The 27,802-nt window shown below is 39.3% G+C and overlaps 1 protein-coding gene across 1 annotated transcript in view; it reads right to left on the bottom strand.

Annotated features, from left to right (window-relative positions):
• LOC140738653 (uncharacterized) overlaps nucleotides 1-27,802 on the bottom strand; it is a 100,886-nt gene that overhangs the window by 11,350 nt on the left and 61,734 nt on the right. Inside the window, exons 29-40 of the mRNA XM_073066272.1 lie at nucleotides 27,220-27,248; nucleotides 24,338-26,503; nucleotides 20,220-20,600; nucleotides 17,220-17,600; nucleotides 14,220-14,600; nucleotides 11,221-11,601; nucleotides 8,087-8,598; nucleotides 5,713-5,872; nucleotides 5,354-5,586; nucleotides 4,630-4,816; nucleotides 4,295-4,511; nucleotides 2,239-2,408 (exon numbers count right to left, since the gene is read on the bottom strand). Coding sequence (XP_072922373.1) covers nucleotides 2,239-2,408; nucleotides 4,295-4,511; nucleotides 4,630-4,816; nucleotides 5,354-5,586; nucleotides 5,713-5,872; nucleotides 8,087-8,598; nucleotides 11,221-11,601; nucleotides 14,220-14,600; nucleotides 17,220-17,600; nucleotides 20,220-20,600; nucleotides 24,338-26,503; nucleotides 27,220-27,248 — 5,198 coding nt within the window. The remainder of the gene's footprint in view (nucleotides 1-2,238; nucleotides 2,409-4,294; nucleotides 4,512-4,629; nucleotides 4,817-5,353; nucleotides 5,587-5,712; nucleotides 5,873-8,086; nucleotides 8,599-11,220; nucleotides 11,602-14,219; nucleotides 14,601-17,219; nucleotides 17,601-20,219; nucleotides 20,601-24,337; nucleotides 26,504-27,219; nucleotides 27,249-27,802) is intronic.

Below are 27,802 nucleotides of genomic sequence, written 5' to 3'. Positions count from 1 at the left end.
TACTTAGAAACAGGATTTATGAGTATTTGGTGAAGCATAGTTTGATTATGGAAAGCCAGCTTGCTTGTTAAGGAGCAGGTCAAGCCTCACGGGCCTGATTGAATTCCTTGAGACTGTGATAAAGCACACTGATGGAGGTAGAACTGTGAATGTGGTGTATATGTATTTTAGTAAGACATTTGGTAAGGTTTCCCATGATAAGCTCATTCAGAAAGACAGTGGGCAGAGGATCCAGGGAAACTTGGTTATCAGGATATAGAATTGGCTTGGTCATAGAAGACAAAGTGTGGTGCAGGTAGAGTGTACACTGTCTGGACACTGGTAACCAGTGCAGTTCTACAGGGATCTGTTCTTTATTATTTTTATAAATGATTTGAATGAGGAAGTAAGGGTGGGTTAGAAAGTTTGCAAACGACCAAAAGTTTGGTGGAGCTGTGGATAGTGTAGAAGCTTATGTTAGATTATAATGGGGCATTAATAGGATGCAGAGCTCGTCTGAGAAGCAGCAGAAAGAGTTCAGCCCAGAAAAATGTGAAGTGACACACACAACATGTTGGAGGAACTCAGCAAGCCAGTGCAACATCTATGGAAAAGAATAAACAGTCGATGTTTCAGGCTGAAACCCTTCAGCAAGACTAATGATGAAAGGTCTTGGCCCACAACATTGACTGTTTACTCTTTTCCGTAGACGTTGCCTAACCTGCTGAGTTCCTCCAGCATTTTGTCTGTGTTGCTTTGGATTTCAGGCGTCTGCAGATTTTCTCACATTTGCGAAAGTGTGAAGTGATCACTTTGAAATTTGAAGGCAAAATATAGGGTTAACAACAGGATTCTCAGAAGTGTGGAGGAACAAAGGGATCTTGGGGTCAATGTCCCTAGATCCCTTAAGGTTACCACACAAGTTGATAGGGTTGTTAAGAAGGAATATGGTATGTTGGCATTTGTTACTCGGGAGATTGAGATCAAGAGCCATGAGTTAACGTTGAAGCTCTATAAAACCCTGGTTAGATCACACTTGGAATTTTGTGTTCAGTTCTAGTTGGAAGCTTTAAAGAGAGTGCAGAGAAGATTTACCAGGATGCTGCCTGGATTAGGGACCGTGTCTTATAAGGATAGGTTGAGCGAGGTAGGATGTTCCTCTCTGGAGTGAAGGAAGATGAGTGGTGACTCGATAGAGGTATACAAGATGATAAGAGGCATAGGTCAAGTGGATAGCCAGGGATTTTTTCCCCAGGGCAGAAATGACTAATACAAGAGGGCATTATTTTAGAATGAATGGGAGGAAGTATTGGGGGATGTCAAAGGTATGTTTTTACACAAGAATGTGGTGAGTGCGAGCAACACCTTTCCAGGGGTGCTTGTAGAGGCAGATACAGTACATAAGGGGCATATAAGAAACTCTTAGTTAGGCACATGGATGATTGAAAAATGGAAGGCTATGTTAGAGAGAACTGTTAGATTGATCTTAATAAACATGGCTGAGGATTCTGAACTAATATCTTCCTTTACAATTTCCATTAAATTATGAACTTATTCACAAAGTGAACATCATAACTTTTTTTCCCAATTTATGTTCTCTGGCCACCTCAAGTTTACTCAGCTATTGGCCAGTTGCCACTTTTATCTTTATTGGGCAGATAATTAATTAACACAGATGGAACCATGGAATTAAAATACCCTAGGATGGATACCTAAGCCAACTGTCTGCTCCTTGCCCTATTCTGCCTGCCAACCAACTGTACTACCGATGCACTTAAATTGATTGAAAGAGGATGCAGAAGGCTGGAGACTCAGCCAGCAACATCAGGGGCACGTCTGTCCATTATCGAGGATACCTTCAAAAAGTGGCGCCTCAAGAAGGCGGCATCCATCGTTAAAGAACCTCACCATCCTAAACATACCATCTTCTCATTCCCACCGTCAGGGAGGAGGTACAAGAGCCTGATGGCTCATGCTGAACATTTTAGGGCCAGCTTCTTTCCCTCCACCATTATAATTCTGAATGGTCCAGGAACCCATGGACACTACGTCACTACTCCTCTTTTGCACTATTTATTATTTTATTTTTAATTGCAATTTATAGCAAATTTATGCCTTGCACTGTACTGCTGCCACAAAGCAACAAATTTTACAACATATGTCAGAGATAATAAACCTGATTCTAAATCAAAATTAACAAATAAAATTAAAATAATCATACAAACTGCATCATAGAGATTTTAGATTCATAGTACTTACTGCAAATATCTAAACTGGATCTCCAGTCAACACATTTGACTCTGGTACAACTTTCCGCAGCAGATTCTATAGCGGCGCAGACAATACTTGCATTTTTTGTTAGACAATAGTCCGTTACACAACTGTGATAATAAGGCTTAAGCTGGTCCTCTGTGCAATCTGTAAATATACTGTAGAGGAAAACACAAACTGCTCAAAGAAAAGCATTATATTTTCCATAATATACTTCTGGCATAATGTAATTTTATATTTTAAACTATATATTTCATCAATCGTATAGATCATCAATGTAAAGCAAAAATAGGACTTTGTAACTTAACTCCACTGAGAAATAAAACTACTGTATATTTTTTCAACTTATTTAGTTAATTAATTTATTGAGATACAGTGCAGAATAGGCCCTTCCTGCTCTCCAATCCCCGCCACCCAGCAATCCCCTGATTTAATCCAAGCCTAGTCATGGGACAATTTACAATGACCAACTACTAACTGGCATGTCTTTAGCCTGTGGGGAGCTGGAGCACCCAGAGGAAACCCACATGGTCCCAGGAAGAATATACAAATCCCTTACAGGCAGCGGCAGGAATTGAGCTCATGTTGCCTGTACCATAGGTGGTGCGCTAACAACTACACTACTATGCTGCCTTATTCGTGATCAAAACAATCCCAAAGTGAAAAATTATTTCTATATTTTACCTCTTGGTGATCATGAGTTCCATAAACGTGTCAACTTCTCTCATTGAGCCCTAACAAAGAACATATGTTTCCTTGACAACATGAGATTTGGTGAGGAAGCTAAGAAAAATGATGTGTTTTTAGGGTTCTTATTCTCATAATGGAACAGAATATTTCTTATGGCCAGGCAAGTGTGTCACCAGTGCAGCCAGTTATCAAGGTTATCTATTCTAAATGTTTCATTCAAAAGCATCATGAAAATTCAAATGCAACAAACAACTATTGAAACCACAAAATATTTGAAAATAAAAAGCCCCAAAATACTTGAAACATATAATCATGTTGAAACATAATACAGGTGATACTTCTCTTCAAAATATGAACCTATGTACCAATTTAAGTCTATATCCCAACAAATATCTTAACCATTTTATTTAGTTTAAGATAATAAATTCTCTTTTAACTACCCAGGTTTGTTTTTTCCTCGAAGAGTGGAGATTAAAAAGAATGGTCAGAACTAAGTTACAAACACTAGTAAATAATTGTCTAGAAATTCAGCTCTCAGGGTTGAATATGGTGATGTGTATGTACTTTGATATGTACTTTGAACTTTAATTTTAATTCCTTATGTCCTAAAGTCATAGAGAAGTACAGCACAGAAACAGGCCCAAAGACCCAGCTAGACCATGCCGAATCATTAACCGCCTACTTCCATTAACCTTCACTGGGACCATAGCCCTCCATACCCCAACACCTACGTACCTATCCAAACTTCTCTTAAAAGTTGAAATCAAGCTTGCATGCACCGCCAGTTCTGGCAGCTCGTTCCACACTCTCACAGCCCTGTGAGTGAAGACATTTCCCCTGATGTTCTACTTAAACTATTTCCCTTTCACCCTTAACCCAAAACCTCTCATTGCAGTCCCACCAAACCTCAGTATTTACCTCAGCTTGCATTTACCCTATCTATAACCCTCATAATTTTGAATACCTCTATCAAATCTCTTCTCAGTCTTCTATGTTCTATGGAGTAAAGTCCTAACTTATTCAATCTTTCTTCATAACTCAGGTCCTCCAGAAAACTTCAACATAACATCCCAGCATTTTGCTCTGTACTGCTGCTACAAAACAACAAATTTCATAGCATATGTCAGTAATAATAAATCTAATTCTGATTCTAAATTGCTGCATGGAGATGTATGGGTTATCATCCCAAGGGTTCATCATGGCCTTCCTAACATGCATTGCCCGATACACACACACACACACACTCACACACGCACGCACACACACACACACACACGCACACGCACACACACACACACACTCACACTCACACACACACATGCACACAAACACACGTGAATTTTATTTTACATACGTTTTTGAAATGGTCTCACAAAAGTTCTCAGGGGGACTGCAGGGTGTTGGTGTGGCTGTGGGTTTAATGCAACTTTCATCTGTACGAGCTGTTTTACACTGTGGCTTGTTGGGGTCATCATATTTCCAATCTAATGCTGTGATGGGACAGCAGTCAGTAGCCTCCTTTGTCCCATTTGGTCTCGTGCAGTCATCATCAGGAACATCTGTACAGGTGCCTAAGAAATAAAAAGAAACGATGTAGTGAACAGTAGAACATGAGTAATTTAAGACCACAAACAAAATGGTAAGGGTAAGGGAGGAAACAACAAATATATGAAATTTAAAACAACATACCACACTGTCCTTGGGTATTTTCAAAGAAGTGTTGTCCTGGAACACTTATCTTAAAATGAAACCGCCGAGCAATAATTGTTGTTTGAATAGCAGTGAAGTAAATCTTTACACCGCCATTAGACATTTCATTTATCATTATTCCATCACTTGCGTGGGGAATTCCTGTTTTAATTCCACCAATCGTTAACTGCAAGATTATAAAACAGAGTTTCACCTAAGCCATCAGAACTATAGAGCAGCAGAGTAATAATGGTTGGTAGCTTATTTTTTTTATTTAGGGAGACAGTGCAGAATAAGCCCTTTCCGGCCCTTTGAGCCCCATTACCCAGCAACCCCCGACAACCCCAATTTAACCATAACATAATCAAGGACAATTTAGAATGACCAATTAACCTACCTGATAGGTCTTTAGATTGTGTGAGAAAACCCACGCATGCTACAGGGAGGACGTACCAAGAAGTCTGATGGCCCGAGTCATCGCGCTAACCGTTATGCTACCATGGTGCCCACTGTGAATTACTTTAGATTTGGTTAATCATGAGGCGTTTATTCATTACAGGTAAATCAATAAAAGAAATATCCATTGCTCCTAAAGGAATTTATTTAAATAAGTTCATTGCCCTCTCATATCCATTTATAACAAATATTAGAATATTTGCAATAGCCAGTTGAATTGAAGTAATGTGGTCTTGGGCAGTAATACCATAAAAATGATAGTACTTACCACATTGCCATCATGGGTTGAAATGGTGAGATGAACTTTATTGTAAAAAATGATTAATCCTTTTGGACAGGAAAAAGGTACATAAGGAAAGCAGAAGTAATTGTCTACTAGAACACGCAAGTTGTGTTTTGGTTTCTGTTCTTCCATAAGAATATAGGTGCAATTCTTGTAAAAATCATAAGATAGCTGATTGAAGGTTATATAATGAGGGTCACCATACACCTTGCATTCACCTAAAATAAGTAAGCACAATATGGTTTGCATGTTCTTGTGAGAAGGTAAACAAAACAAAGAATGTTAATGTTTCAATTATCCACTGTACAGTATATAAGTAATTAGAAAAAGAAAGCGATACTAACATCCACATTCCCAGCCTGGGCAGCCACATTCATTTATTACTTCAATGGGTGTTAAATTGTTTCCACATTTAGGCTTTTCATTTCCACATCTTTTAACAGTTACAGTTGTTCCATTGTCACATCTTTTAATAGTACAGTCTTCAGTCCAGGTCCCAGTGCACTGGAATTATAGTTAATAAGGTTTGTAAATAAGTGGATTGCCCTATGGATTCAGCAGATGTCATTTCAGTATAATAATGTCTCAAAGCTTACCCAATATGAGTGAAATATTTTGCAAAAGTCTTGCTCTTACATTGACTTTTTCCTTTGGGGTTTTCACCCATTTCACATAAACCCAAGATGTGAAAATATAGCTACAACCTAAAATTCACTCACAATCAAATGGCCTAGGTAAATGGTCAGAAGAAGACATTTACATACTCTTATGTATTCTCTATTATTGTAACAGGTTCAGCTACAGAATAACAGAAGCCACCAAAACATTGTATGTTTGCAGAAATGCAAAATAATTTTTTAACACACAATATGCTGCTTACATTGTGCAAAGTTACATTGATAAAATTGATGCAGCCCCATAAAGGATGTTGAGTCTACATTGATTATGGTTGTAATGCATGAAATAATATTTTTGAAAACCAACCTCATATACAACATTTACTTCAAAGAGGACAAATCTTTCAAAACACTGTAAGAGGGGAAGAGACTGCTGGTAGATTCTTGTTGGAGCCAGCAGAGCTTGTGATGGATGTGGAGGTAGGTGGGATGCAATGTGAGGACTAGGAAAACTCTGTATGTGCTCTAGCCAGAAGAATGAGGTGAAAGTTGCAAGTCAAGGGTTCTGTTCAGTTTGGTAGAGGGGAAGAGCCACAGTTCAGGAAAAAGGAAGACATTTCACATGCAGAAGGTCTCATCTTCAGAGCAAATGCAATGGAGACAAGAAAAACAGTGAAAAAGGAAGGCAGGGTAGAAATACGTACAGTCAAGATAGCCATAGGAGTCTGTGGGTTTGGTAATTGACGTTTATGGGTTGTTTGTCCCTTGGGATAGAGATGAAGATTCAGAAAGAGAAGAATTAGAGATGTACCATGTGAAAGTGAAAGCAAGAAGGAAATTAGAGCAAAATCAATGAAATAGTCAAATTCTGGTTAAATTCAGAAAACAATGCTAAAGCAGTCATTGATATTCTGGAGAAAGAGTTGAGGGACTGCACCTGAGTAAGAAGCAATCAAAGAGTGTTCTGTGTGTTGCAGAGGACTGGTGTAACTGAGTCCATCCAAGTGCACATAGCTGCATCTCTAATTTGGAGAAAGGGAGTGGACTTGAAGGAGAAATTGTTCAATGTGAGTACACATTCAGCCAACCAAATGAATGCAGATTGAGTGACTGTCTTTTGAAACATCTGCACGAGCAACCCTGAGCATCCAGTTTCGAATTACTTGATTCTGCCATCCCACTTAGACGTTTCACTGACATTCTGCAACCTGCCAAATACTCAATATCAAATTCTCCAACTTTAGATAACTTGTTCTTTCTCTGTATCTGTGTCAGAACTGACTATTTCTGCCAGTAATCTATCTGTGATTTTGACTCTGTTTCCCTCTCTCCATTAGTCCACTGTTCTAAAGGTCATCTGCCATAGCTTTGCCATTAGCCACACATAGACAGACAAAAAGCAATGTATAAAAATGCATTTTGGAGATGATTCAAAAGTCAATAGAATTCTAATTAAACACAAGGCTTGTCAAGAACATGGTAAGGATATATATATATATACATAGATATATATATCTAGAGAGAGAGAGAGAGAGAGGACAGAGAGAGAGAGAGAGATAAATGGAAAATAATAAAATATTCACATTTATTAGTCAAAGAAATTATAATTTTCAGGAAGACAAAACAAATCTTTAAATTAAGACAATTGGGTGAACCAAATGTGAGGGGCTACATAGAGTCCTGAAATATAGTGAACTTTTATCATTTAATCAGAAGCAGAAAGAGAGATTGATAAGAATTTCATGAATAGCTTTAAAAAAAAGCTGAAGAAAATAAAAGTATGATCATCCCGAAGTCAAAGTTTTTAAAAAATATTGCCATTGTCTGAAAATTCAAATGGCTTTTAGGTATTCTTTATATTGTTCTTTTGGATTTAATATTTCACAGATGTGATTGATGACAATTCAAGATTAAAAAAATGGTGTCCTACACATTCCTATGAATAAACATTTTTATGAGCAGGAAGAATATTGTTTCCCTTATGGAATAAATATGTTAGAGAAAAAATAGTCAATGAATCAAATCTGTAAACACTTTTCCTCCAAAATACTTGCAGTCTGGTCTACTACACCATATACTTCATAGAAAACAGAAAACTCACCTGCTGATCTTCCTTAACGGTGCAGTTACAAGGGATTGTTGGGGTGGTTGTTGAGATGCTTGTTGGGGTGGTTGTTAGTGTTGTGGTTGAAACAGTTGCTGAAGTGGTTGTTGGAGTTGTGGTTGTTGGTGTTGTTGAAACAGTTGTGGTGATTGTTGTAGTTGTTGGGGAAGTTGTTGGAGTTGTGGTTGAAATAGTTGTTGAGCTGATGGTTGGAGTTGTGGATGTTGGTGTTGTACTGATAAGGACACAACATACTCTAATTATGTAGTCAGGGCACATGAATTCATCGGATGATGGAATGCATGTAAGTCCTTCAGGCAAGCCACATTTCACATCGTTACTTGTTTCAGAGATTGGTTTGTTTGGGGATCTAACAGATAGACATTGTATATTACTAGGTCTGTCACTGGGATTACAGAGACCCTCTGGTGATTCATGATCTTCTCTGTTTGTTACATTGGGTTCATTGCTATTTTTCCAAGATGACCAATAACCCGCACAAGGAATTGCTGCAAAACAAAATGGAAAAAGTATTAGGTCTAGTGAAGGATCATCTGAAATGCAGCCACTGTTCTAATGTGTGAGAGTTACTTGTTCATTTGCATTTGTCAAGAATGGAAAAATAGCCATAAAGTTAAACAAACTGAAATCTCCTGTCCTACTTTGCAAATCTTTATTTTCTAACTGTGAAGTCAGGCTTGCAATTAATTTGCGATCACAATTTCTTAATATTGAATATATCCTGCAAGGAGCAGGTTCTGTTTTTATAGACATCAAAAGACACCACTTGATATGGTAACCATACTTCAACAGTACTGCAATGAATGGCATCAAAAATAAATGTGAATGATAAGAAAGATCATTTACTTAAAGCTGGAGATAGGGGAATCTGGCTATGCTGTTCATATAAATGAATGTATAAACATGCATATCATATTTATAGAGATGACAGAGAGGATAGAGAAATGCTCCTCTTATGATATGAGGAAAGGCAAGGAGACCTCCAGTGACTCTGACAACTACAACTGTGAGAAGTGCATCCAGATGCAGCTCCTAACAAACTGCGTTAAGGAGTTGGAGCTGGAATTATCTGAATTCAGATAAGTCGGGAGGCTGAAGGGGTGATAGATACAACATATATAGAGGTAGTTACACCCAAGGTGCAGGATACAGGAAACTGGGTGACAGTCAGGATGGGGAAGGGGCTTAAGGAGGCAGTGCAGAGAACCCCTGTGGCCATTCCCCTCAACAACAGGTATACCTTCAAGGGGGGGGGGGGGGGGATGAACTAACAGAGGAAAGTCGCTGTGGTCAGGTGGTCGGAACATTGGATCAACCATGATGAAATGGCAGAGCAGACTCAGTGGGTCAAATGGCCTAATTCTGCTCCATTATCTTATATTTAATAATATTATAAAAGTTCACTCATATGTTGGAGTGTCCAGAAAACAAGCATTCTTAACCCAGAGATGGTCTCAGCAGCACAGAAATGTCAGCCTAGACAATGCGCTGATTCTCAAGAATGGATCAGCAAAGAGAATGTATAATGTTATTTGAAGAAGGAATTTCAGTATGACAAGTATGGTGGATAAAGAGGATCCAGAGGATGTGGCATATTTTGATTTCTGAAAGACATTCAGTGAGATAGCACATAAAATGTTATTGTGAGAAAAATCTCATGGCACGGGTATGGTTAGAGACAGGCAACCGGCAGAAACAGAAAGTCAGGAAATCAGTTACCATAATATAAATCATCTACTGTCGCAGGACTTGGCATTAGAGCTTCAGACTTGTTGCTCACTGTTTTAGTCTAAGTGGAAGTGATGAATGCACTGAAGAACCTTTTCATTATTGATCCTAAGGAAGTTTGACCTTTGTGTGACAGCAGGAAGCTCAAATGGGGAGCATCTTAATGTTCTCATTACACAGAAATTTACCTAAATAACCAATGGGGTACTATACTTGGGCACTGGCAATACTCTAGAAGGGAAGGGAAATAACATGTGATCTACCAGCTGTTATCCAGGAACATACAGATGCTGAATATCAACAGGTTGTTTTATTTTCTGAACAGTGAGATATTCCACTAAAGCAAGTTGCTAACTCACAAGAGGAGGATTTAAACACGACATTCTGTATGTTTTCTTAGCACAGCTCCATAAAGTTGCAACAAGATTTCCCTTACTTGTGTGTCATACACCACCCCCCATAGGAAAGCTATGAGATCATATGCCTTTCAAATTGCTTACAGGATCTCATCTTCTTTTTGCAGAAACACACTCATAGCACCACACATCGAACCCTCAACTTTATTGTTCAGACAGGTGGTAGAGGAAAGCAGTGAAGGTAGCAGGGAACAAACACATGTGATTAGGTGTATGTCTGCCATTTCAACCCTTGGCTTGGAGGCAGAAACAATGCATAACCGTTGGAGTACTGACTGGTGCACCATCTTCTATACAGTTCTCTAGACTTGTCATTCAATGTGCAAGTTAGGTAATAATATTCATCAATTTATCTTCCAGAATGGTTTTTCTCAGACAATACACCAACTCATACTCCACAGTCAGACATTTGAACCTCTTGACCAATTCTGCATGCTTTTGTGCATTGAGTACTGTCACATGATTGGCTAATTAGATATTTGCATTAACAAGCAGGGTACAGGTGGCACCGCATGTACATTGTTAAAGTATAGAAAAATTAAAGGTAATCACTTTGAAGCAAATTTAATTCAGGGGTGGGGGTAATATGGCAGATGTTTCCCTCTTTGTGGATCCAAACAAGAGGACACAACTTTAAATAAAGAGTCACAAATTCAGGATGGAGATTTTTTGGAGAGGTTAGTGAACTTCTGAAACTTTCGATTGCTATTGTGTCTAAATTATTGAATATTTTAAAGGTTGAAATGACTTGAGCATTGGATAAACCAGCAATCTAATATCTTGGGGATCAAGCAGAAAATAGACTTGGAAAGACCATACCATATGCACACCTGAGATTCATGCAAGGGTACACTTGGATCACTGTATCACGTTCAACAGATATACAAACTGTTCTGCTGTTGCCAATATCCTTGTCCATCATTGTGTTTCCTCCCACATATACATGCACTTTTCACCCAGACTTACGTGTTGTGGTTGGTGTGGTGATTGTTGTAGTTGTTGGGGAAGTTGTTGGAGTTGTGGTTGAAATAGTTGTTGAGCTGATGGTTGGAGTTGTGGTTGTTGATGTTGTACTGAAAAGGACACAACATACTCTAATTTCATAGTCAGAGCAAATGGGTTCATCGGATGATGGAATGCATGTAAGTCCTTCTGGCAAGCCACATTTCACATTGCTATTTGTTTCAGAGGTTGGTTTGTTTGGGGATCTAACAGATTGACATTGTATATTACTAGGTCTATCACTGGGATTACAGAGACCCTCTGGTGATTCATGATCTTCTCTGTTTGTTGCATTGGGTTCATTGCTATTTTTCCAAGATGACCAATAACCCGCACAAGGAATTGCTGCAAAGCAAAATGGAAAAAGTATTAGGTCTAGTGAAGGATCATCTGAAATGCAGCCACTGTTCTAATGTTTGAAAGTTACTTGTTCATTTGCATTTGTCAAGAATCGAAAAATAGCCATAAAATTAAACAAACTGAAATCTCCTGTCCTACTTTGCAAATCTTTATTTTCTAACTGTGAAGTCAGGCTTGCAATTAATTTGCGATCACAATTTCTTAATATTGAATATATCCTGCAAGGAGCAGGTTCTGTTTTTATAGACATCAAAAGACACCACTTGATATGGTAACCATACTTCAACAGTACTGCAATGAATGGCATCAAAAATAAATGTGAATGATAAGAAAGATCATTTACTTAAAGCTGGAGATAGGGGAATCTGGCTATGCTGTTCATATAAATGAATGTATAAACATGCATATCATATTTATACAGATGACAGAGAGGATAGAGAAATGCTCCTCTTATGGGATGAGGAAAGGCAAGGAGACCTCCAGTGACTCTGACAACTACAACTGTGAGAAGTGCATCCAGTTTCAGCTCCTAACAAACTGCGTTAAGGAGTTGGAGCTGGAATTATCTGAATTCAGATAAGTCAGGAGGCTGAAGGGGTGATAGATACAACATATATAGAGGTAGTTACACCCAAGGTGCAGGATACAGGAAACTGGGTGACAGTCAGGATGGGGAAGGGGCTTAAGGAGGCAGTGCAGAGAACCCCTGTGGCCATTCCCCTCAACAACAGGTATACCTTCAAGGGGGGGGGGGGATGAACTAACAGAGGAAAGTCGCTGTGGTCAGGTGGTCGGAACATTGGATCAACCATGATGAAATGGCAGAGCAGACTCAGTGGGTCAAATGGCCTAATTCTGCTCCATTATCTTATATTTAATAATATTATAAAAGTTCACTCATATGTTGGAGTGTCCAGAAAACAGGCATTCTTAACCCAGAGATGGTCTCAGCAGCACAGAAATGTCAGCCTAGACAATGCGCTGATTCTAAAGAATGGATCAGCAAAGAGAATGTATAATGTTATTTGAAGAAGGAATTTCAGTATGACAAGTATGGTGGATAAAGAGGATCCAGAGGATGTGGCATATTTTGATTTCTGAAAGTCATTCAGTAAGATAGCACATAAAATGTTATTGTGAGAAAAATCTCATGGCACGGGTATGGTTAGAGACAGGCAACCGGCAGAAACAGAAAGTCAGGAAATCAGTTACCATAATATAAATCATCTACTGTCGCAGGACTTGGCATTAGAGCTTCAGACTTGTTGCTCACTGTTTTAGTCTAAGTGGAAGTGATGAATGCACTGAAGAACCTTTTCATTATTGATCCTAAGGAAGTTTGACCTTTGTGTGACAGCAGGAAGCTCAAATGGGGAGCATCTTAATGTTCTCATTACACAGAAATTTACCTAAATAACCAATGGGGTACTATACTTGGGCACTGGCAATACTCTAGAAGGGAAGGGAAATAACATGTGATCTACCAGCTGTTATCCAGGAACATACAGATGCTGAATATCAACAGGTTGTTTTATTTTCTGAACAGTGAGATATTCCACTAAAGCAAGTTGCTAACTCACAAGAGGAGGATTTAAACACGACATTCTGTATGTTTTCTTAGCACAGCTCCATAAAGTTGCAACAAGATTTCCCTTACTTGTGTGTCATACACCACCCCCCATAGGAAAGCTATGAGATCATATGCCTTTCAAATTGCTTACAGGATCTCATCTTCTTTTTGCAGAAACACACTCATAGCACCACACATCGAACCCTCAACTTTATTGTTCAGACAGGTGGTAGAGGAAAGCAGTGAAGGTAGCAGGGAACAAACACATGTGATTAGGTGTATGTCTGCCATTTCAACCCTTGGCTTGGAGGCAGAAACAATGCATAACCGTTGGAGTACTGACTGGTGCACCATCTTCTATACAGTTCTCTAGACTTGTCATTCAATGTGCAAGTTAGGTAATAATATTCATCAATTTATCTTCCAGAATGGTTTTTCTCAGACAATACACCAACTCATACTCCACAGTCAGACATTTGAACCTCTTGACCAATTCTGCATGCTTTTGTGCATTGAGTACTGTCACATGATTGGCTAATTAGATATTTGCATTAACAAGCAGGGTACAGGTGGCACCGCATGTACATTGTTAAAGTATAGAAAAATTAAAGGTAATCACTTTGAAGCAAATTTAATTCAGGGGTGGGGGTAATATGGCAGATGTTTCCCTCTTTGTGGATCCAAACAAGAGGACACAACTTTAAATAAAGAGTCACAAATTCAGGATGGAGATTTTTTGGAGAGGTTAGTGAACTTCTGAAACTTTCGATTGCTATTGTGTCTAAATTATTGAATATTTTAAAGGTTGAAATGACTTGAGCATTGGATAAACCAGCAATCTAATATCTTGGGGATCAAGCAGAAAATAGACTTGGAAAGACCATACCATATGCACACCTGAGATTCATGCAAGGGTACACTTGGATCACTGTATCACGTTCAACAGATATACAAACTGTTCTGCTGTTGCCAATATCCTTGTCCATCATTGTGTTTCCTCCCACATATACATGCACTTTTCACCCAGACTTACGTGTTGTGGTTGGTGTGGTGATTATTGTAGTTGTTGGGGAAGTTGTTGGAGTTGTGGTTGAAATAGTTGTTGAGCTGATGGTTGGAGTTGTGGTTGTTGATGTTGTACTGAAAAGGACACAACATACTCTAATTTCATAGTCAGAGCAAATGGGTTCATCGGATGATGGAATGCATGTAAGTCCTTCTGGCAAGCCACATTTCACATTGCTATTTGTTTCAGAGGTTGGTTTGTTTGGGGATCTAACAGATTGACATTGTATATTACTAGGTCTATCACTGGGATTACAGAGACCCTCTGGTGATTCATGATCTTCTCTGTTTGTTGCATTGGGTTCATTGCTATTTTTCCAAGATGACCAATAACCCGCACAAGGAATTGCTGCAAAGCAAAATGGAAAAAGTATTAGGTCTAGTGAAGGATCATCTGAAATGCAGCCACTGTTCTAATGTTTGAAAGTTACTTGTTCATTTGCATTTGTCAAGAATCGAAAAATAGCCATAAAATTAAACAAACTGAAATCTCCTGTCCTACTTTGCAAATCTTTATTTTCTAACTGTGAAGTCAGGCTTGCAATTAATTTGCGATCACAATTTCTTAATATTGAATATATCCTGCAAGGAGCAGGTTCTGTTTTTATAGACATCAAAAGACACCACTTGATATGGTAACCATACTTCAACAGTACTGCAATGAATGGCATCAAAAATAAATGTGAATGATAAGAAAGATCATTTACTTAAAGCTGGAGATAGGGGAATCTGGCTATGCTGTTCATATAAATGAATGTATAAACATGCATATCATATTTATACAGATGACAGAGAGGATAGAGAAATGCTCCTCTTATGGGATGAGGAAAGGCAAGGAGACCTCCAGTGACTCTGACAACTACAACTGTGAGAAGTGCATCCAGTTTCAGCTCCTAACAAACTGCGTTAAGGAGTTGGAGCTGGAATTATCTGAATTCAGATAAGTCAGGAGGCTGAAGGGGTGATAGATACAACATATATAGAGGTAGTTACACCCAAGGTGCAGGATACAGGAAACTGGGTGACAGTCAGGATGGGGAAGGGGCTTAAGGAGGCAGTGCAGAGAACCCCTGTGGCCATTCCCCTCAACAACAGGTATACCTTCAAGGGGGGGGGGGGGATGAACTAACAGAGGAAAGTCGCTGTGGTCAGGTGGTCGGAACATTGGATCAACCATGATGAAATGGCAGAGCAGACTCAGTGGGTCAAATGGCCTAATTCTGCTCCATTATCTTATATTTAATAATATTATAAAAGTTCACTCATATGTTGGAGTGTCCAGAAAACAGGCATTCTTAACCCAGAGATGGTCTCAGCAGCACAGAAATGTCAGCCTAGACAATGCGCTGATTCTAAAGAATGGATCAGCAAAGAGAATGTATAATGTTATTTGAAGAAGGAATTTCAGTATGACAAGTATGGTGGATAAAGAGGATCCAGAGGATGTGGCATATTTTGATTTCTGAAAGTCATTCAGTAAGATAGCACATAAAATGTTATTGTGAGAAAAATCTCATGGCACGGGTATGGTTAGAGACAGGCAACCGGCAGAAACAGAAAGTCAGGAAATCAGTTACCATAATATAAATCATCTACTGTCGCAGGACTTGGCATTAGAGCTTCAGACTTGTTGCTCACTGTTTTAGTCTAAGTGGAAGTGATGAATGCACTGAAGAACCTTTTCATTATTGATCCTAAGGAAGTTTGACCTTTGTGTGACAGCAGGAAGCTCAAATGGGGAGCATCTTAATGTTCTCATTACACAGAAATTTACCTAAATAACCAATGGGGTACTATACTTGGGCACTGGCAATACTCTAGAAGGGAAGGGAAATAACATGTGATCTACCAGCTGTTATCCAGGAACATACAGATGCTGAATATCAACAGGTTGTTTTATTTTCTGAACAGTGAGATATTCCACTAAAGCAAGTTGCTAACTCACAAGAGGAGGATTTAAACACGACATTCTGTATGTTTTCTTAGCACAGCTCCATAAAGTTGCAACAAGATTTCCCTTACTTGTGTGTCATACACCACCCCCCATAGGAAAGCTATGAGATCATATGCCTTTCAAATTGCTTACAGGATCTCATCTTCTTTTTGCAGAAACACACTCATAGCACCACACATCGAACCCTCAACTTTATTGTTCAGACAGGTGGTAGAGGAAAGCAGTGAAGGTAGCAGGGAACAAACACATGTGATTAGGTGTATGTCTGCCATTTCAACCCTTGGCTTGGAGGCAGAAACAATGCATAACCGTTGGAGTACTGACTGGTGCACCATCTTCTATACAGTTCTCTAGACTTGTCATTCAATGTGCAAGTTAGGTAATAATATTCATCAATTTATCTTCCAGAATGGTTTTTCTCAGACAATACACCAACTCATACTCCACAGTCAGACATTTGAACCTCTTGACCAATTCTGCATGCTTTTGTGCATTGAGTACTGTCACATGATTGGCTAATTAGATATTTGCATTAACAAGCAGGGTACAGGTGGCACCGCATGTACATTGTTAAAGTATAGAAAAATTAAAGGTAATCACTTTGAAGCAAATTTAATTCAGGGGTGGGGGTAATATGGCAGATGTTTCCCTCTTTGTCGATCCAAACAAGAGGACACAACTTTAAATAAAGAGTCACAAATTCAGGATGGAGATTTTTTGGAGAGGTTAGTGAACTTCTGAAACTTTCGATTGCTATTGTGTCTAAATTATTGAATATTTTTAAGGTTGAAATGACTTGAGCATTGGATAAACCAGCAATCTAATATCTTGGGGATCAAGCAGAAAATAGACTTGGAAAGACCATACCATATGCACAACTGAGATTCATGCAAGGGTACACTTGGATCACTGTATCACGTTCAACAGATATACAAACTGTTCTGCTGTTGCCAATATCCCTGTCCATCATTGTGTTTCCTCCCACATATACATGCACTTTTCACCCAGACTTACGTGTTGTGGTTGGTGTGGTGATTGTTGTAGTTGTTGGGGAAGTTGTTGGAGTTGTGGTTGAAATAGTTGTTGAGCTGATGGTTGGAGTTGTGGTTGTTGATGTTGTACTGAAAAGGACACAACATACTCTAATTTCATAGTCAGAGCAAATGGGTTCATCGGATGATGGAATGCATGTAAGTCCTTCTGGCAAGCCACATTTCACATTGCTATTTGTTTCAGAGGTTGGTTTGTTTGGGGATCTAACAGATTGACATTGTATATTACTAGGTCTATCACTGGGATTACAGAGACCCTCTGGTGATTCATGATCTTCTCTGTTTGTTGCATTGGGTTCATTGCTATTTTTCCAAGATGACCAATAACCCGCACAAGGAATTGCTGCAAAGCAAAATGGAAAAAGTATTAGGTCTAGTGAAGGATCATCTGAAATGCAGCCACTGTTCTAATGTTTGAAAGTTACTTGTTCATTTGCATTTGTCAAGAATCGAAAAATAGCCATAAAATTAAACAAACTGAAATCTCCTGTCCTACTTTGCAAATCTTTATTTTCTAACTGTGAAGTCAGGCTTGCAATTAATTTGCGATCACAATTTCTTAATATTGAATATATCCTGCAAGGAGCAGGTTCTGTTTTTATAGACATCAAAAGACACCACTTGATATGGTAACCATACTTCAACAGTACTGCAATGAATGGCATCAAAAATAAATGTGAATGATAAGAAAGATCATTTACTTAAAGCTGGAGATAGGGGAATCTGGCTATGCTGTTCATATAAATGAATGTATAAACATGCATATCATATTTATAGAGATGACAGAGAGGATAGAGAAATGCTCCTCTTATGATATGAGGAAAGGCAAGGAGACCTCCAGTGACTCTGACAACTACAACTGTGAGAAGTGCATCCAGATGCAGCTCCTAACAAACTGCGTTAAGGAGTTGGAGCTGGAATTATCTGAATTCAGATAAGTCGGGAGGCTGAAGGGGTGATAGATACAAGATATATAGAGGTAGTTACACCCAAGGTGCAGGATACAGGAAACTGGGTGACAGTCAGGATGGGGAAGGGGCTTAAGGAGGCAGTGCAGAGAACCCCAGTGGCCATTCCCCTCAACAACAGGTATACCTTCAAGGGGGGGGGGGGGATGAACTAACAGAGGAAAGTCGCTGTGGTCAGGTGGTCGGAACATTGGATCAACCACGATGAAATGGCAGAGCAGACTCAGTGGGTCAAATGGCCTAATTCTGCTCCATTATCTTATATTTAATAATATTATAAAAGTTCACTCATATGTTGGAGTGTCCAGAAAACAAGCATTCTTAACCCAGAGATGGTCTCAGCAGCACAGAAATGTCAGCCTAGACAATGCGCTCATTCTCAAGAATGGATCAGCAAAGAAAATGTATAATGTTATTTGAAGAAGGAATTTCAGTATGACAAGTATGGTGGATAAAGAGGATCCAGAGGATGTGGCATATTTTGATTTCTGAAAGACATTCAGTAAGATAGCACATAAAATGTTATTGTGAGAAAAATCGCATGGCATGGGTATGGTTAGAGACAGGCAACCGGCAGAAACAGAAAGTCAGGAAATCAGTTACCATAATATAAATCATCTACTGTCGCAGGACTTGGCATTAGAGCTTCAGACTTGTTGCTCACTGTTTTAGTCTAAGTGGAAGTGATGAATGCACTGAAGAACCTTTTCATTATTGATCCTAAGGAAGTTTGACCTTTGTGTGACAGCAGGAAGCTCAAATGGGGAGCATCTTAATGTTCTCATTACACAGAAATTTACCTAAATAACCAATGGGGTACTATACTTGGGCACTGGCAATACTCTAGGAGGAAAGGGAAATAACATGTGATCTACCAGCTGTTATCCAGGAACATATAGATGCTGAATATCAACAGGTTGTTTTATTTTCTGAACAGTGAGATATTCCACTAAAGCAAGTTGCTAACTCACAAGAGGAGGATTTAAACACAACATTCTGTATGTTTTCTTAGCACAGCTCCATAAAGTTGCAACAAGATTTCCCTTACTTGTGTGTCATACACCACCCCCCATAGGAAAGCTATCAGATCATATGCCTTTCAAATTGCTTACAGGATCTCATTTTCTTTTTGCAGAAACACACTCATAGCACCACACATCGAACCCTCAACTTTATTGTTCAGACAGGTGGCAGAGGAATGCAGTAAAGGTAGCAGGGAACAAACACATGTGATTAGGTGTATGTCTACCATTTAAACCCTTGGCTTGGAGGCAGAAACAATGCATAACCGTTGGAGTACTGACTGGTGCACCATCTTCTATACAGTTCTCTAGACTTGTCATTCAATGTGCAAGTTAGGTAATAATATTCATCAATTTATCTTCCAGAATGGTTTTTCTCAGACAATACACCAACTCATACTCCACAGTCAGACATTTGAACCTCTTGACCAATTCTGCATGCTTTTGTGCATTGAGTACTGTCACATGATTGGCTAATTAGATATTTGCATTAACAAGCAGGGTACAGGTGGCACCGCATGTACATTGTTAAAGTATAGAAAAATTAAAGGTAATCACTTTGAAGCAAATTTAATTCAGGGGTGGGGGTAATATGGCAGATGTTTCCCTCTTTGTCGATCCAAACAAGAGGACACAACTTTAAATAAAGAGTCACAAATTCAGGATGGAGATTTTTTGGAGAGGTTAGTGAACTTCTGAAACTTTCGATTGCTATTGTGTCTAAATTATTGAATATTTTTAAGGTTGAAATGACTTGAGCATTGGATAAACCAGCAATCTAATATCTTGGGGATCAAGCAGAAAATAGACTTGGAAAGACCATACCATATGCACAACTGAGATTCATGCAAGGGTACACTTGGATCACTGTATCACGTTCAACAGATATACAAACTGTTCTGCTGTTGCCAATATCCCTGTCCATCATTGTGTTTCCTCCCACATATACATGCACTTTTCACCCAGACTTACGTGTTGTGGTTGGTGTGGTGATTGTTGTAGTTGTTGGGGAAGTTGTTGGAGTTGTGGTTGAAATAGTTGTTGAGCTGATGGTTGGAGTTGTGGTTGTTGATGTTGTACTGAAAAGGACACAACATACTCTAATTTCATAGTCAGAGCAAATGGGTTCATCGGATGATGGAATGCATGTAAGTCCTTCTGGCAAGCCACATTTCACATTGCTATTTGTTTCAGAGGTTGGTTTGTTTGGGGATCTAACAGATTGACATTGTATATTACTAGGTCTATCACTGGGATTACAGAGACCCTCTGGTGATTCATGATCTTCTCTGTTTGTTGCATTGGGTTCATTGCTATTTTTCCAAGATGACCAATAACCCGCACAAGGAATTGCTGCAAAGCAAAATGGAAAAAGTATTAGGTCTAGTGAAGGATCATCTGAAATGCAGCCACTGTTCTAATGTTTGAAAGTTACTTGTTCATTTGCATTTGTCAAGAATCGAAAAATAGCCATAAAATTAAACAAACTGAAATCTCCTGTCCTACTTTGCAAATCTTTATTTTCTAACTGTGAAGTCAGGCTTGCAATTAATTTGCGATCACAATTTCTTAATATTGAATATATCCTGCAAGGAGCAGGTTCTGTTTTTATAGACATCAAAAGACACCACTTGATATGGTAACCATACTTCAACAGTACTGCAATGAATGGCATCAAAAATAAATGTGAATGATAAGAAAGATCATTTACTTAAAGCTGGAGATAGGGGAATCTGGCTATGCTGTTCATATAAATGAATGTATAAACATGCATATCATATTTATAGAGATGACAGAGAGGATAGAGAAATGCTCCTCTTATGATATGAGGAAAGGCAAGGAGACCTCCAGTGACTCTGACAACTACAACTGTGAGAAGTGCATCCAGATGCAGCTCCTAACAAACTGCGTTAAGGAGTTGGAGCTGGAATTATCTGAATTCAGATAAGTCAGGAGGCTGAAGGGGTGATAGATACAACATATATAGAGGTAGTTACACCCAAGGTGCAGGATACAGGAAACTGGGTGACAGTCAGGATGGGGAAGGGGCTTAATGAGGCAGTGCAGAGAACCCCTGTGGCCATTCCCCTCAGCAACAGGTATACCTTCAAGGGGGGGGGGGGGGGATGAACTAACAGAGGAAAGTCGCTGTGGTCAGGTGGTCGGAACATTGGATCAACCACGATGAAATGGCAGAGCAGACTCAGTGGGTCAAATGGCCTAATTCTGCTCCATTATCTTATATTTAATAATATTATAAAAGTTCACTCATATGTTGGAGTGTCCAGAAAACAAGCATTCTTAACCCAGAGATGGTCTCAGCAGCACAGAAATGTCAGCCTAGACAATGCGCTCATTCTCAAGAATGGATCAGCAAAGAGAATGTATAATGTTATTTGAAGAAGGAATTTCAGTATGACAAGTATGGTGGATAAAGAGGATCCAGAGGATGTGGCATATTTTGATTTCTGAAAGACATTCAGTAAGATAGCATATAAAATGTTATTGTGAGAAAAATCTCATGGCATGGGTATGGTTAGAGACAGGCAACCAGCAGAAACAGAAAGTCAGGAAATCAGTTACCATAATATAAATCATCTACTGTCGCAGGACTTGGCATTAGAGCTTCAGACTTGTTGCTCACTGTTTTAGTCTAAGTGGAAGTGATGAATGCACTGAAGAACCTTTTCATTATTGATCCTAAGGAAGTTTGACCTTTATGTGACAGCAGGAAGCTCAAATGGGGAGCATCTTAATGTTCTCATTACACAGAAATTTACCTAAATAACCAATGGGGTACTATACTTGGGCACTGGCAATACTCTAGGAGGAAAGGGAAATAACATGTGATCTACCAGCTGTTATCCAGGAACATATAGATGCTGAATATCAACAGGTTGTTTTATTTTCTGAACAGTGAGATATTCCACTAAAGCAAGTTGCTAACTCACAAGAGGAGGATTTAAACACGACATTCTGTATGTTTTCTTAGCACAGCTCCATAAAGTTGCAACAAGATTTCCCTTACTTGTGTGTCATACACCACCCCCCATAGGAAAGCTATCAGATCATATGCCTTTCAAATTGCTTACAGGATCTCATCTTCTATTTGCAGAAACACACTCATAGCACCACACATCAAACCCTCAACTTTATTGTTCAGACAGGTGGCAGAGGAAAGCAGTGAAGGTAGCAGGGAACAAACACATGTGATTAGGTGTATGTCTGCCATTTCAACCCTTGGCTTGGAGGCAGAAACAATGCATAACCGTTGGAGTACTGACTGGTGCACCATCTTCTATACAGTTCTCTAGACTTGTCATTCAATGTGCAAGTTAGGTAATAATATTCATCAATTTATCTTCCAGAATGGTTTTTCTCAGACAATACACCGACTCATACTCCACAGTCAGACATTTGAACCTCTTGACCAATTCTGCATGCTTTTGTGCATTGAGTACTGTCACATGATTGGCTAATTAGATATTTGCATTAACAAGCAGGGTACAGGTGGCACAGCATGTACATTGTTAAAGTATAGAAAAATTAAAGGTAATCACTTTGAAGCAAATTTAATTCAGGGGTGGGGGTGATATGGCAGATGTTTCCCTCTTTGTGGATCTAAACAAGAGGACACAACTTTAAATAAAGAGTCACAAATTCAGGTTGGAGATTTTTTGGAGAGGTTAGTGAACTTCTGAAACTTTCGATTGCTATTGAGTCTAAATTATTGAATATTTTTAAGGTTGAAATGACTTGAGCATTGGATAAACCAGCAATCTAATATCTTGGGGATCAAGCAGAAAATAGACTTGGAAAGACTACACCATCCAGCCCAAGATCTTAAGGCACAAACTAACGGAGATGGGAGTAGACTCTCACATGGTGGATTGGATAGTGGACTACTTGACAGATAGACCTCAGTATGTGCGGTTGGGAGACTGTAGGTCTGACACGGTGGTCAGCAGCACAGGAGCGCCACAGGGAACCGTACTCTCTCCGGTCCTGTTCACCCTGTACACATCAGACTTCCAATATAACTTGGAGTCCTGCCGTGTGCAGAAGTTCGCTGATGACACGGCCATAGTGGGGTGTGTCAGGAATGGACAGGAGGAGGAGTATAGGAAACTGATACAGGACTTTGTGATCTGGTGCAACTCAAACTACCTGCGTCTCAATATCACCAAGACCAAGGAGATGGTGGTGGACTTTAGGAGATCTAGGCCTCATATGGAGCCAGTGATCATTAATGGAGAATGTGTGGAGCAGGTTAAGACCTACAAGTATCTGGGAGTACAGTTAGACGAGAAGCTAGACTAGACTGCCAACACAGATGCCTTGTGCAGGAAGGCACAGAGTCGACTGTACTTCCTTAGAAGGTTGGCGTCATTCAATGTCTGTAGTGAGATGCTGAAGATGTTCTATAGGTCAGTTGTGGAGAGCGCCCTCTTCTTTGTGGTGGCGTGTTGGGGAGGAAGCATTAAGAAGAGGGACGCCTCACATCTTAATAAGCTGGTAAGGAAGGCGGGCTCTGTCGTGGGCAAAGTACTGGAGAGTTTAACATCGGTAGCTGAGCGAAGGGCACTGAGTAGGCTACGGTCAATTATGGAAAACTCTGAACATCCTCTACATAGCACCATCCAGAGACAGAGAAGCAGTTTCAGCGACAGGTTACTATCGATGCAATGCTCCTCAGACAGGATGAAGAGGTCAATACTCCCCAATGCCATTAGGCTTTACAATTCAACCGCCAGGACTTAAGAACTTTTTAAAAGCTATTATTAATGCTTTTTGAGATAGTGATTTAGATGCATATCATATTTTTTTTACTGAGTTAAGTATTGTATGTAATTAGTTTTGCTACAACAAGTGTATGGGACATTGGAAAAAAAAAGTTGAATTTCCCCATGGGGATGAATAAAGTATCTATCTATCTATCTATCTATCTATGCACACCTGAGGTTCATGCAAGGGTACACTTGGAACTGTATCACGTTCAACAGATATACAAACTGTTCTGCTGTTGCCAATACCCCTGTCCATCACTGTGTTTCCTCCCACATATACATGCACTTTTCACCCAGACTTACATGTTGTTGTTGGTGTTGTTGTTAGTGTTGATGTTGTTGTAGTTGTGGTTGTTGTTGATGTTGTGGTTGGTGTTGTTGATGTTGTTTGCGTTCCTGTTGGTGTTATAGTTGGAGTTGTTGTTGGAGTCGATGTTGTAGTTGTGGTAGTTGTTGATGTTGTGGTTGTTGTTGTTGATGTTGTTGTTGGAGTTGTTGTTGGTGTTGTGGTTGGTGTTATTGTTGGTGTTGATGTTGTGGTTGTTGTTGATGTTGTGGTTGGTGTTGTGGTTGGAGTTGATGTTGTGGTTCGTGTTGTGGTTGGAGATGTTGTTGGTGTGGTGCTTGGTGTTGATGTTGTTGTGGTTGTTGTTGATGTTGTGGTTGGTGTTGTGGATGGAGTTGTGGTTGGACTTGTTGTTGGTGTTGTGGTTGGTGTTGTGCTTGGTGTTGATGTTGTGGTTGGTGTTGTGGTTGGAGTTGTTGATGTTGTTTGAGTTCCTGTTGGTGTTATAGTTGGAGTTGTTGTTGGAGTCGATGTTGTAGTTGTGGTAGTTGTTGATGTTGTGGTTGTTGTTGTTGATGTTGTGGTTGGTGTTGTGGTTGGAGTTGTGGTTGGTGTTGTGCTTGGTGTTGATGTTGTTGTGGTTGTTGTTGATGTTGTTGTTGGTGTTGTGCTTAGTGTTGTGTTTGGTGTTGTGCTTGGTGTTGATGTTGTTGTGGTTGTTGTTGATGTTGTTGTTGGTGTTGTGCTTAGTGTTGTGGTTGGTGTTGTGCTTGGTGTTGATGTTGTGGTTGTTGTTGATGTTGTGGTTGGAGATGTTGTTGGTGTGGTGCTTGCTGTTGATGTTGTTGTGGTTGTTGTTGATGTTGTGGATGGAGTTGTGGTTGGACTTGTTGTTGGTGTTGTGGTTGGTGTTGTGCTTGGTGTTGATGTTGTGGTTGGTGTTGTGGTTGGTGTTGATGTTGTTGTGGTTGTTGTTGGTGTTGTGCTTGGTGTTGATGTTGTTGTGGTTGTTGTTGGTGTTGTGGTTGGAGTTGTGGTTGGTGTTGTGCTTGGTGTGGTGGTTGGAGTTGTTGTTGGTGTTGTTGTTGGAGTTGTGGTTGGTGTTGTGCTTGGTGTTGATGTTGTGGTTGTTGTTGATGTTGTGGTTGGTGTTGTGGATGGAGTTGTTGTTGGTGTTGTGGTTGGAGTTGTGGTTGGTGTTGTGCTTGGTGTTGATGTTGTTGTGGTTGTTGTTGATGTTGTGGTTGGTGTTGTGGATGGAGTTGTGGTTGGTGTTGTGCTTGGTGTGGTGGTTGGAGTTGTTGTTGGTGTTGTGCTTGGTGTTGATGTTGTGGTTGTTGTTGATGTTGTGGTTGGTGTTGTGGATGGAGTTGTTGTTGGTGTTGTGGTTGGTGTTGTGCTTGGTGTTGATGTTGTTGTGGTTGTTGTTGATGTTGTGGTTGGTGTTGTGGATGGAGTTGTGGTTGGTGTTGTGCTTGGTGTGGTGGTTGGAGTTGTTGTTGGTGTTGTGGTTGGTGTTGTGCTTGGTGTTGATGTTGTGGTTGTTGTTGATGTTGTGGTTGGTGTTGTGGATGGAGTTGTTGGTGTTGTGGTTGGTGTTAATGTTGTGGTTGGTGTTGTGGATGGAGTTGTTGTTGGTGTTGTGGTTGGTGTTGTGGTTGGAGTTGTGGTTGGAGTTGTGGTTGGTGTTGATGTTGTTGTTGGAGTCGTTGATGTTGTAGTTGGAGTTGATGTTGGTGTTGTGGTTGGAGTTGTGGTTGGTGTTGTGCTTGGTGTTGATGTTGTTGTGGTTGTTGTTGATGTTGTGGTTGGTGTTGTAGATGGAGTTGTTGTTGGTGTTGTGGTTGGTGTTGTGGTTGGAGTTGTGCTTGGTGTTGATGTTGTTGTGGTTGTTGTTGATGTTGTGGTTGGTGTTGTGGATGGAGTTGTTGTTGGTGTTGTGGTTGGAGTTGTTGATGTTGTGGTTGGTGTTGTGGATGGAGTTGTTGTTGGTGTTGTGGTTGGAGTTGTTGTTGGTGTTGTGGTTGGTGTTGTGGTTGGAGTTGTGCTTGGTGTTGATGTTGTTGTTGGAGTCGTTGATGTTGTTGTAGTTGTTGTTGATGTTGTAGTTGGAGTTGATGTTGGTGTTGTGGTTGGTGTTGTTGATGCCGTTGTTGGTGTAGTCGTCGTCGTCGTCGTAATTTCTAAAAAAGAATATAATCACAATTAGAAAAGTACAATAATGGTTTCTAAAAAGTAATCAAATCAGTAAACACTTTATTTTGTGCCACAGAGATATTTAGGAAATAATTATAAAATAACTATGACACTGTGCCCTTAAATATAGTCATCTGGAGATTAACTGGAATTTAAAAGTTAGAACATTTTTAACTTTATAGTATCTTAACTAATGACGTTATGAAGCTATTGATGAACATGTGGTAAAGTGAAATCGTATTGATCCCATCAAGATCGCAACAATATTCCATTGTCATTTTGTCATGTTACCATAACAGTTAGTAAGTAATCTTATTAAATATATCTCCAGATTTGCTCTGTGTTTAAATATTCAGAAGGTTGGGTGACATCTGTGGAGGAAACAGCAATAAATTTCTTTGATGACCTTTTATCTAGTCCTGATCAAGGATATCCGGGTGAAAGGTTAGCACTCTTTACACATCCCGCCTAACCTGTTCTTCTCAGCATTTGTTTTTTCCAGGTTTAGATTTCAGCATCTGAAGTTTTTTGCTTTGCATTGAAATCAACTTCTGATGCTAAAAAGCACTCTGTAAATTACTTGAGTTATCAATAATTCATTTAACAAAGAGTCAGATGAAATATCAGCCTAAATACCCGTTAATTCTTTATTTCTATGGATTTATTCTACTAAGTTCGTTGTTGAAAGGGAAAATTTACTCACCACATTCGACCTTTCCTTTGGTGCATTTGCTGTAAAATATGAAATGATTTGTTGAGTTTTAGATAATAGATTTTTTTGGAGAAATCAATGCAAAAAATTCTCTCTAGAGCTTCCATATCATCTACAGTCATCATTAAGCCAAAGAGATATTGCAGCCTTGTATATTTATAAAACAGATAAATGGAGCAGAATTATATATTCAACCCTGTTTCATTAATCAGTGAGGAAGATATAAGCATTTTTGCACACCTACCTAGCTATACCTAAAAATAAATTACATTTTTAATTAATAAAATTATTTTAAGCTAATACGCAAAGAACCAACATCCTTTAACGAGTACATTATTCCAACAGACAGGATAGTTTGATTTTGTTTTGCAACATTTTCACTTATATTGTGGCCAGTGCAAAACCCACAGCACTTCAGGATACAATTTGGCCACTATACATGCATAAAGTGATGAGACTAGTGAGAATTATTTTGTGACTTTTTTAAATTGTCCTGAATAGTTTTTGTATCTTAACACCCAGAACTTATATTATTTTCATCAATCACGATGAATTATTTCCAATATTCCCAGGA

Source organism: Hemitrygon akajei, chromosome 14 (genome assembly GCF_048418815.1).
Source record: "Hemitrygon akajei chromosome 14, sHemAka1.3, whole genome shotgun sequence".
Classification (NCBI taxonomy): Eukaryota; Metazoa; Chordata; class Chondrichthyes; order Myliobatiformes; family Dasyatidae; genus Hemitrygon; species Hemitrygon akajei.
The sequence above is the reverse complement of the archived record's forward strand: the minus strand, read 5'-3'. Positions and strand labels throughout refer to the sequence as shown.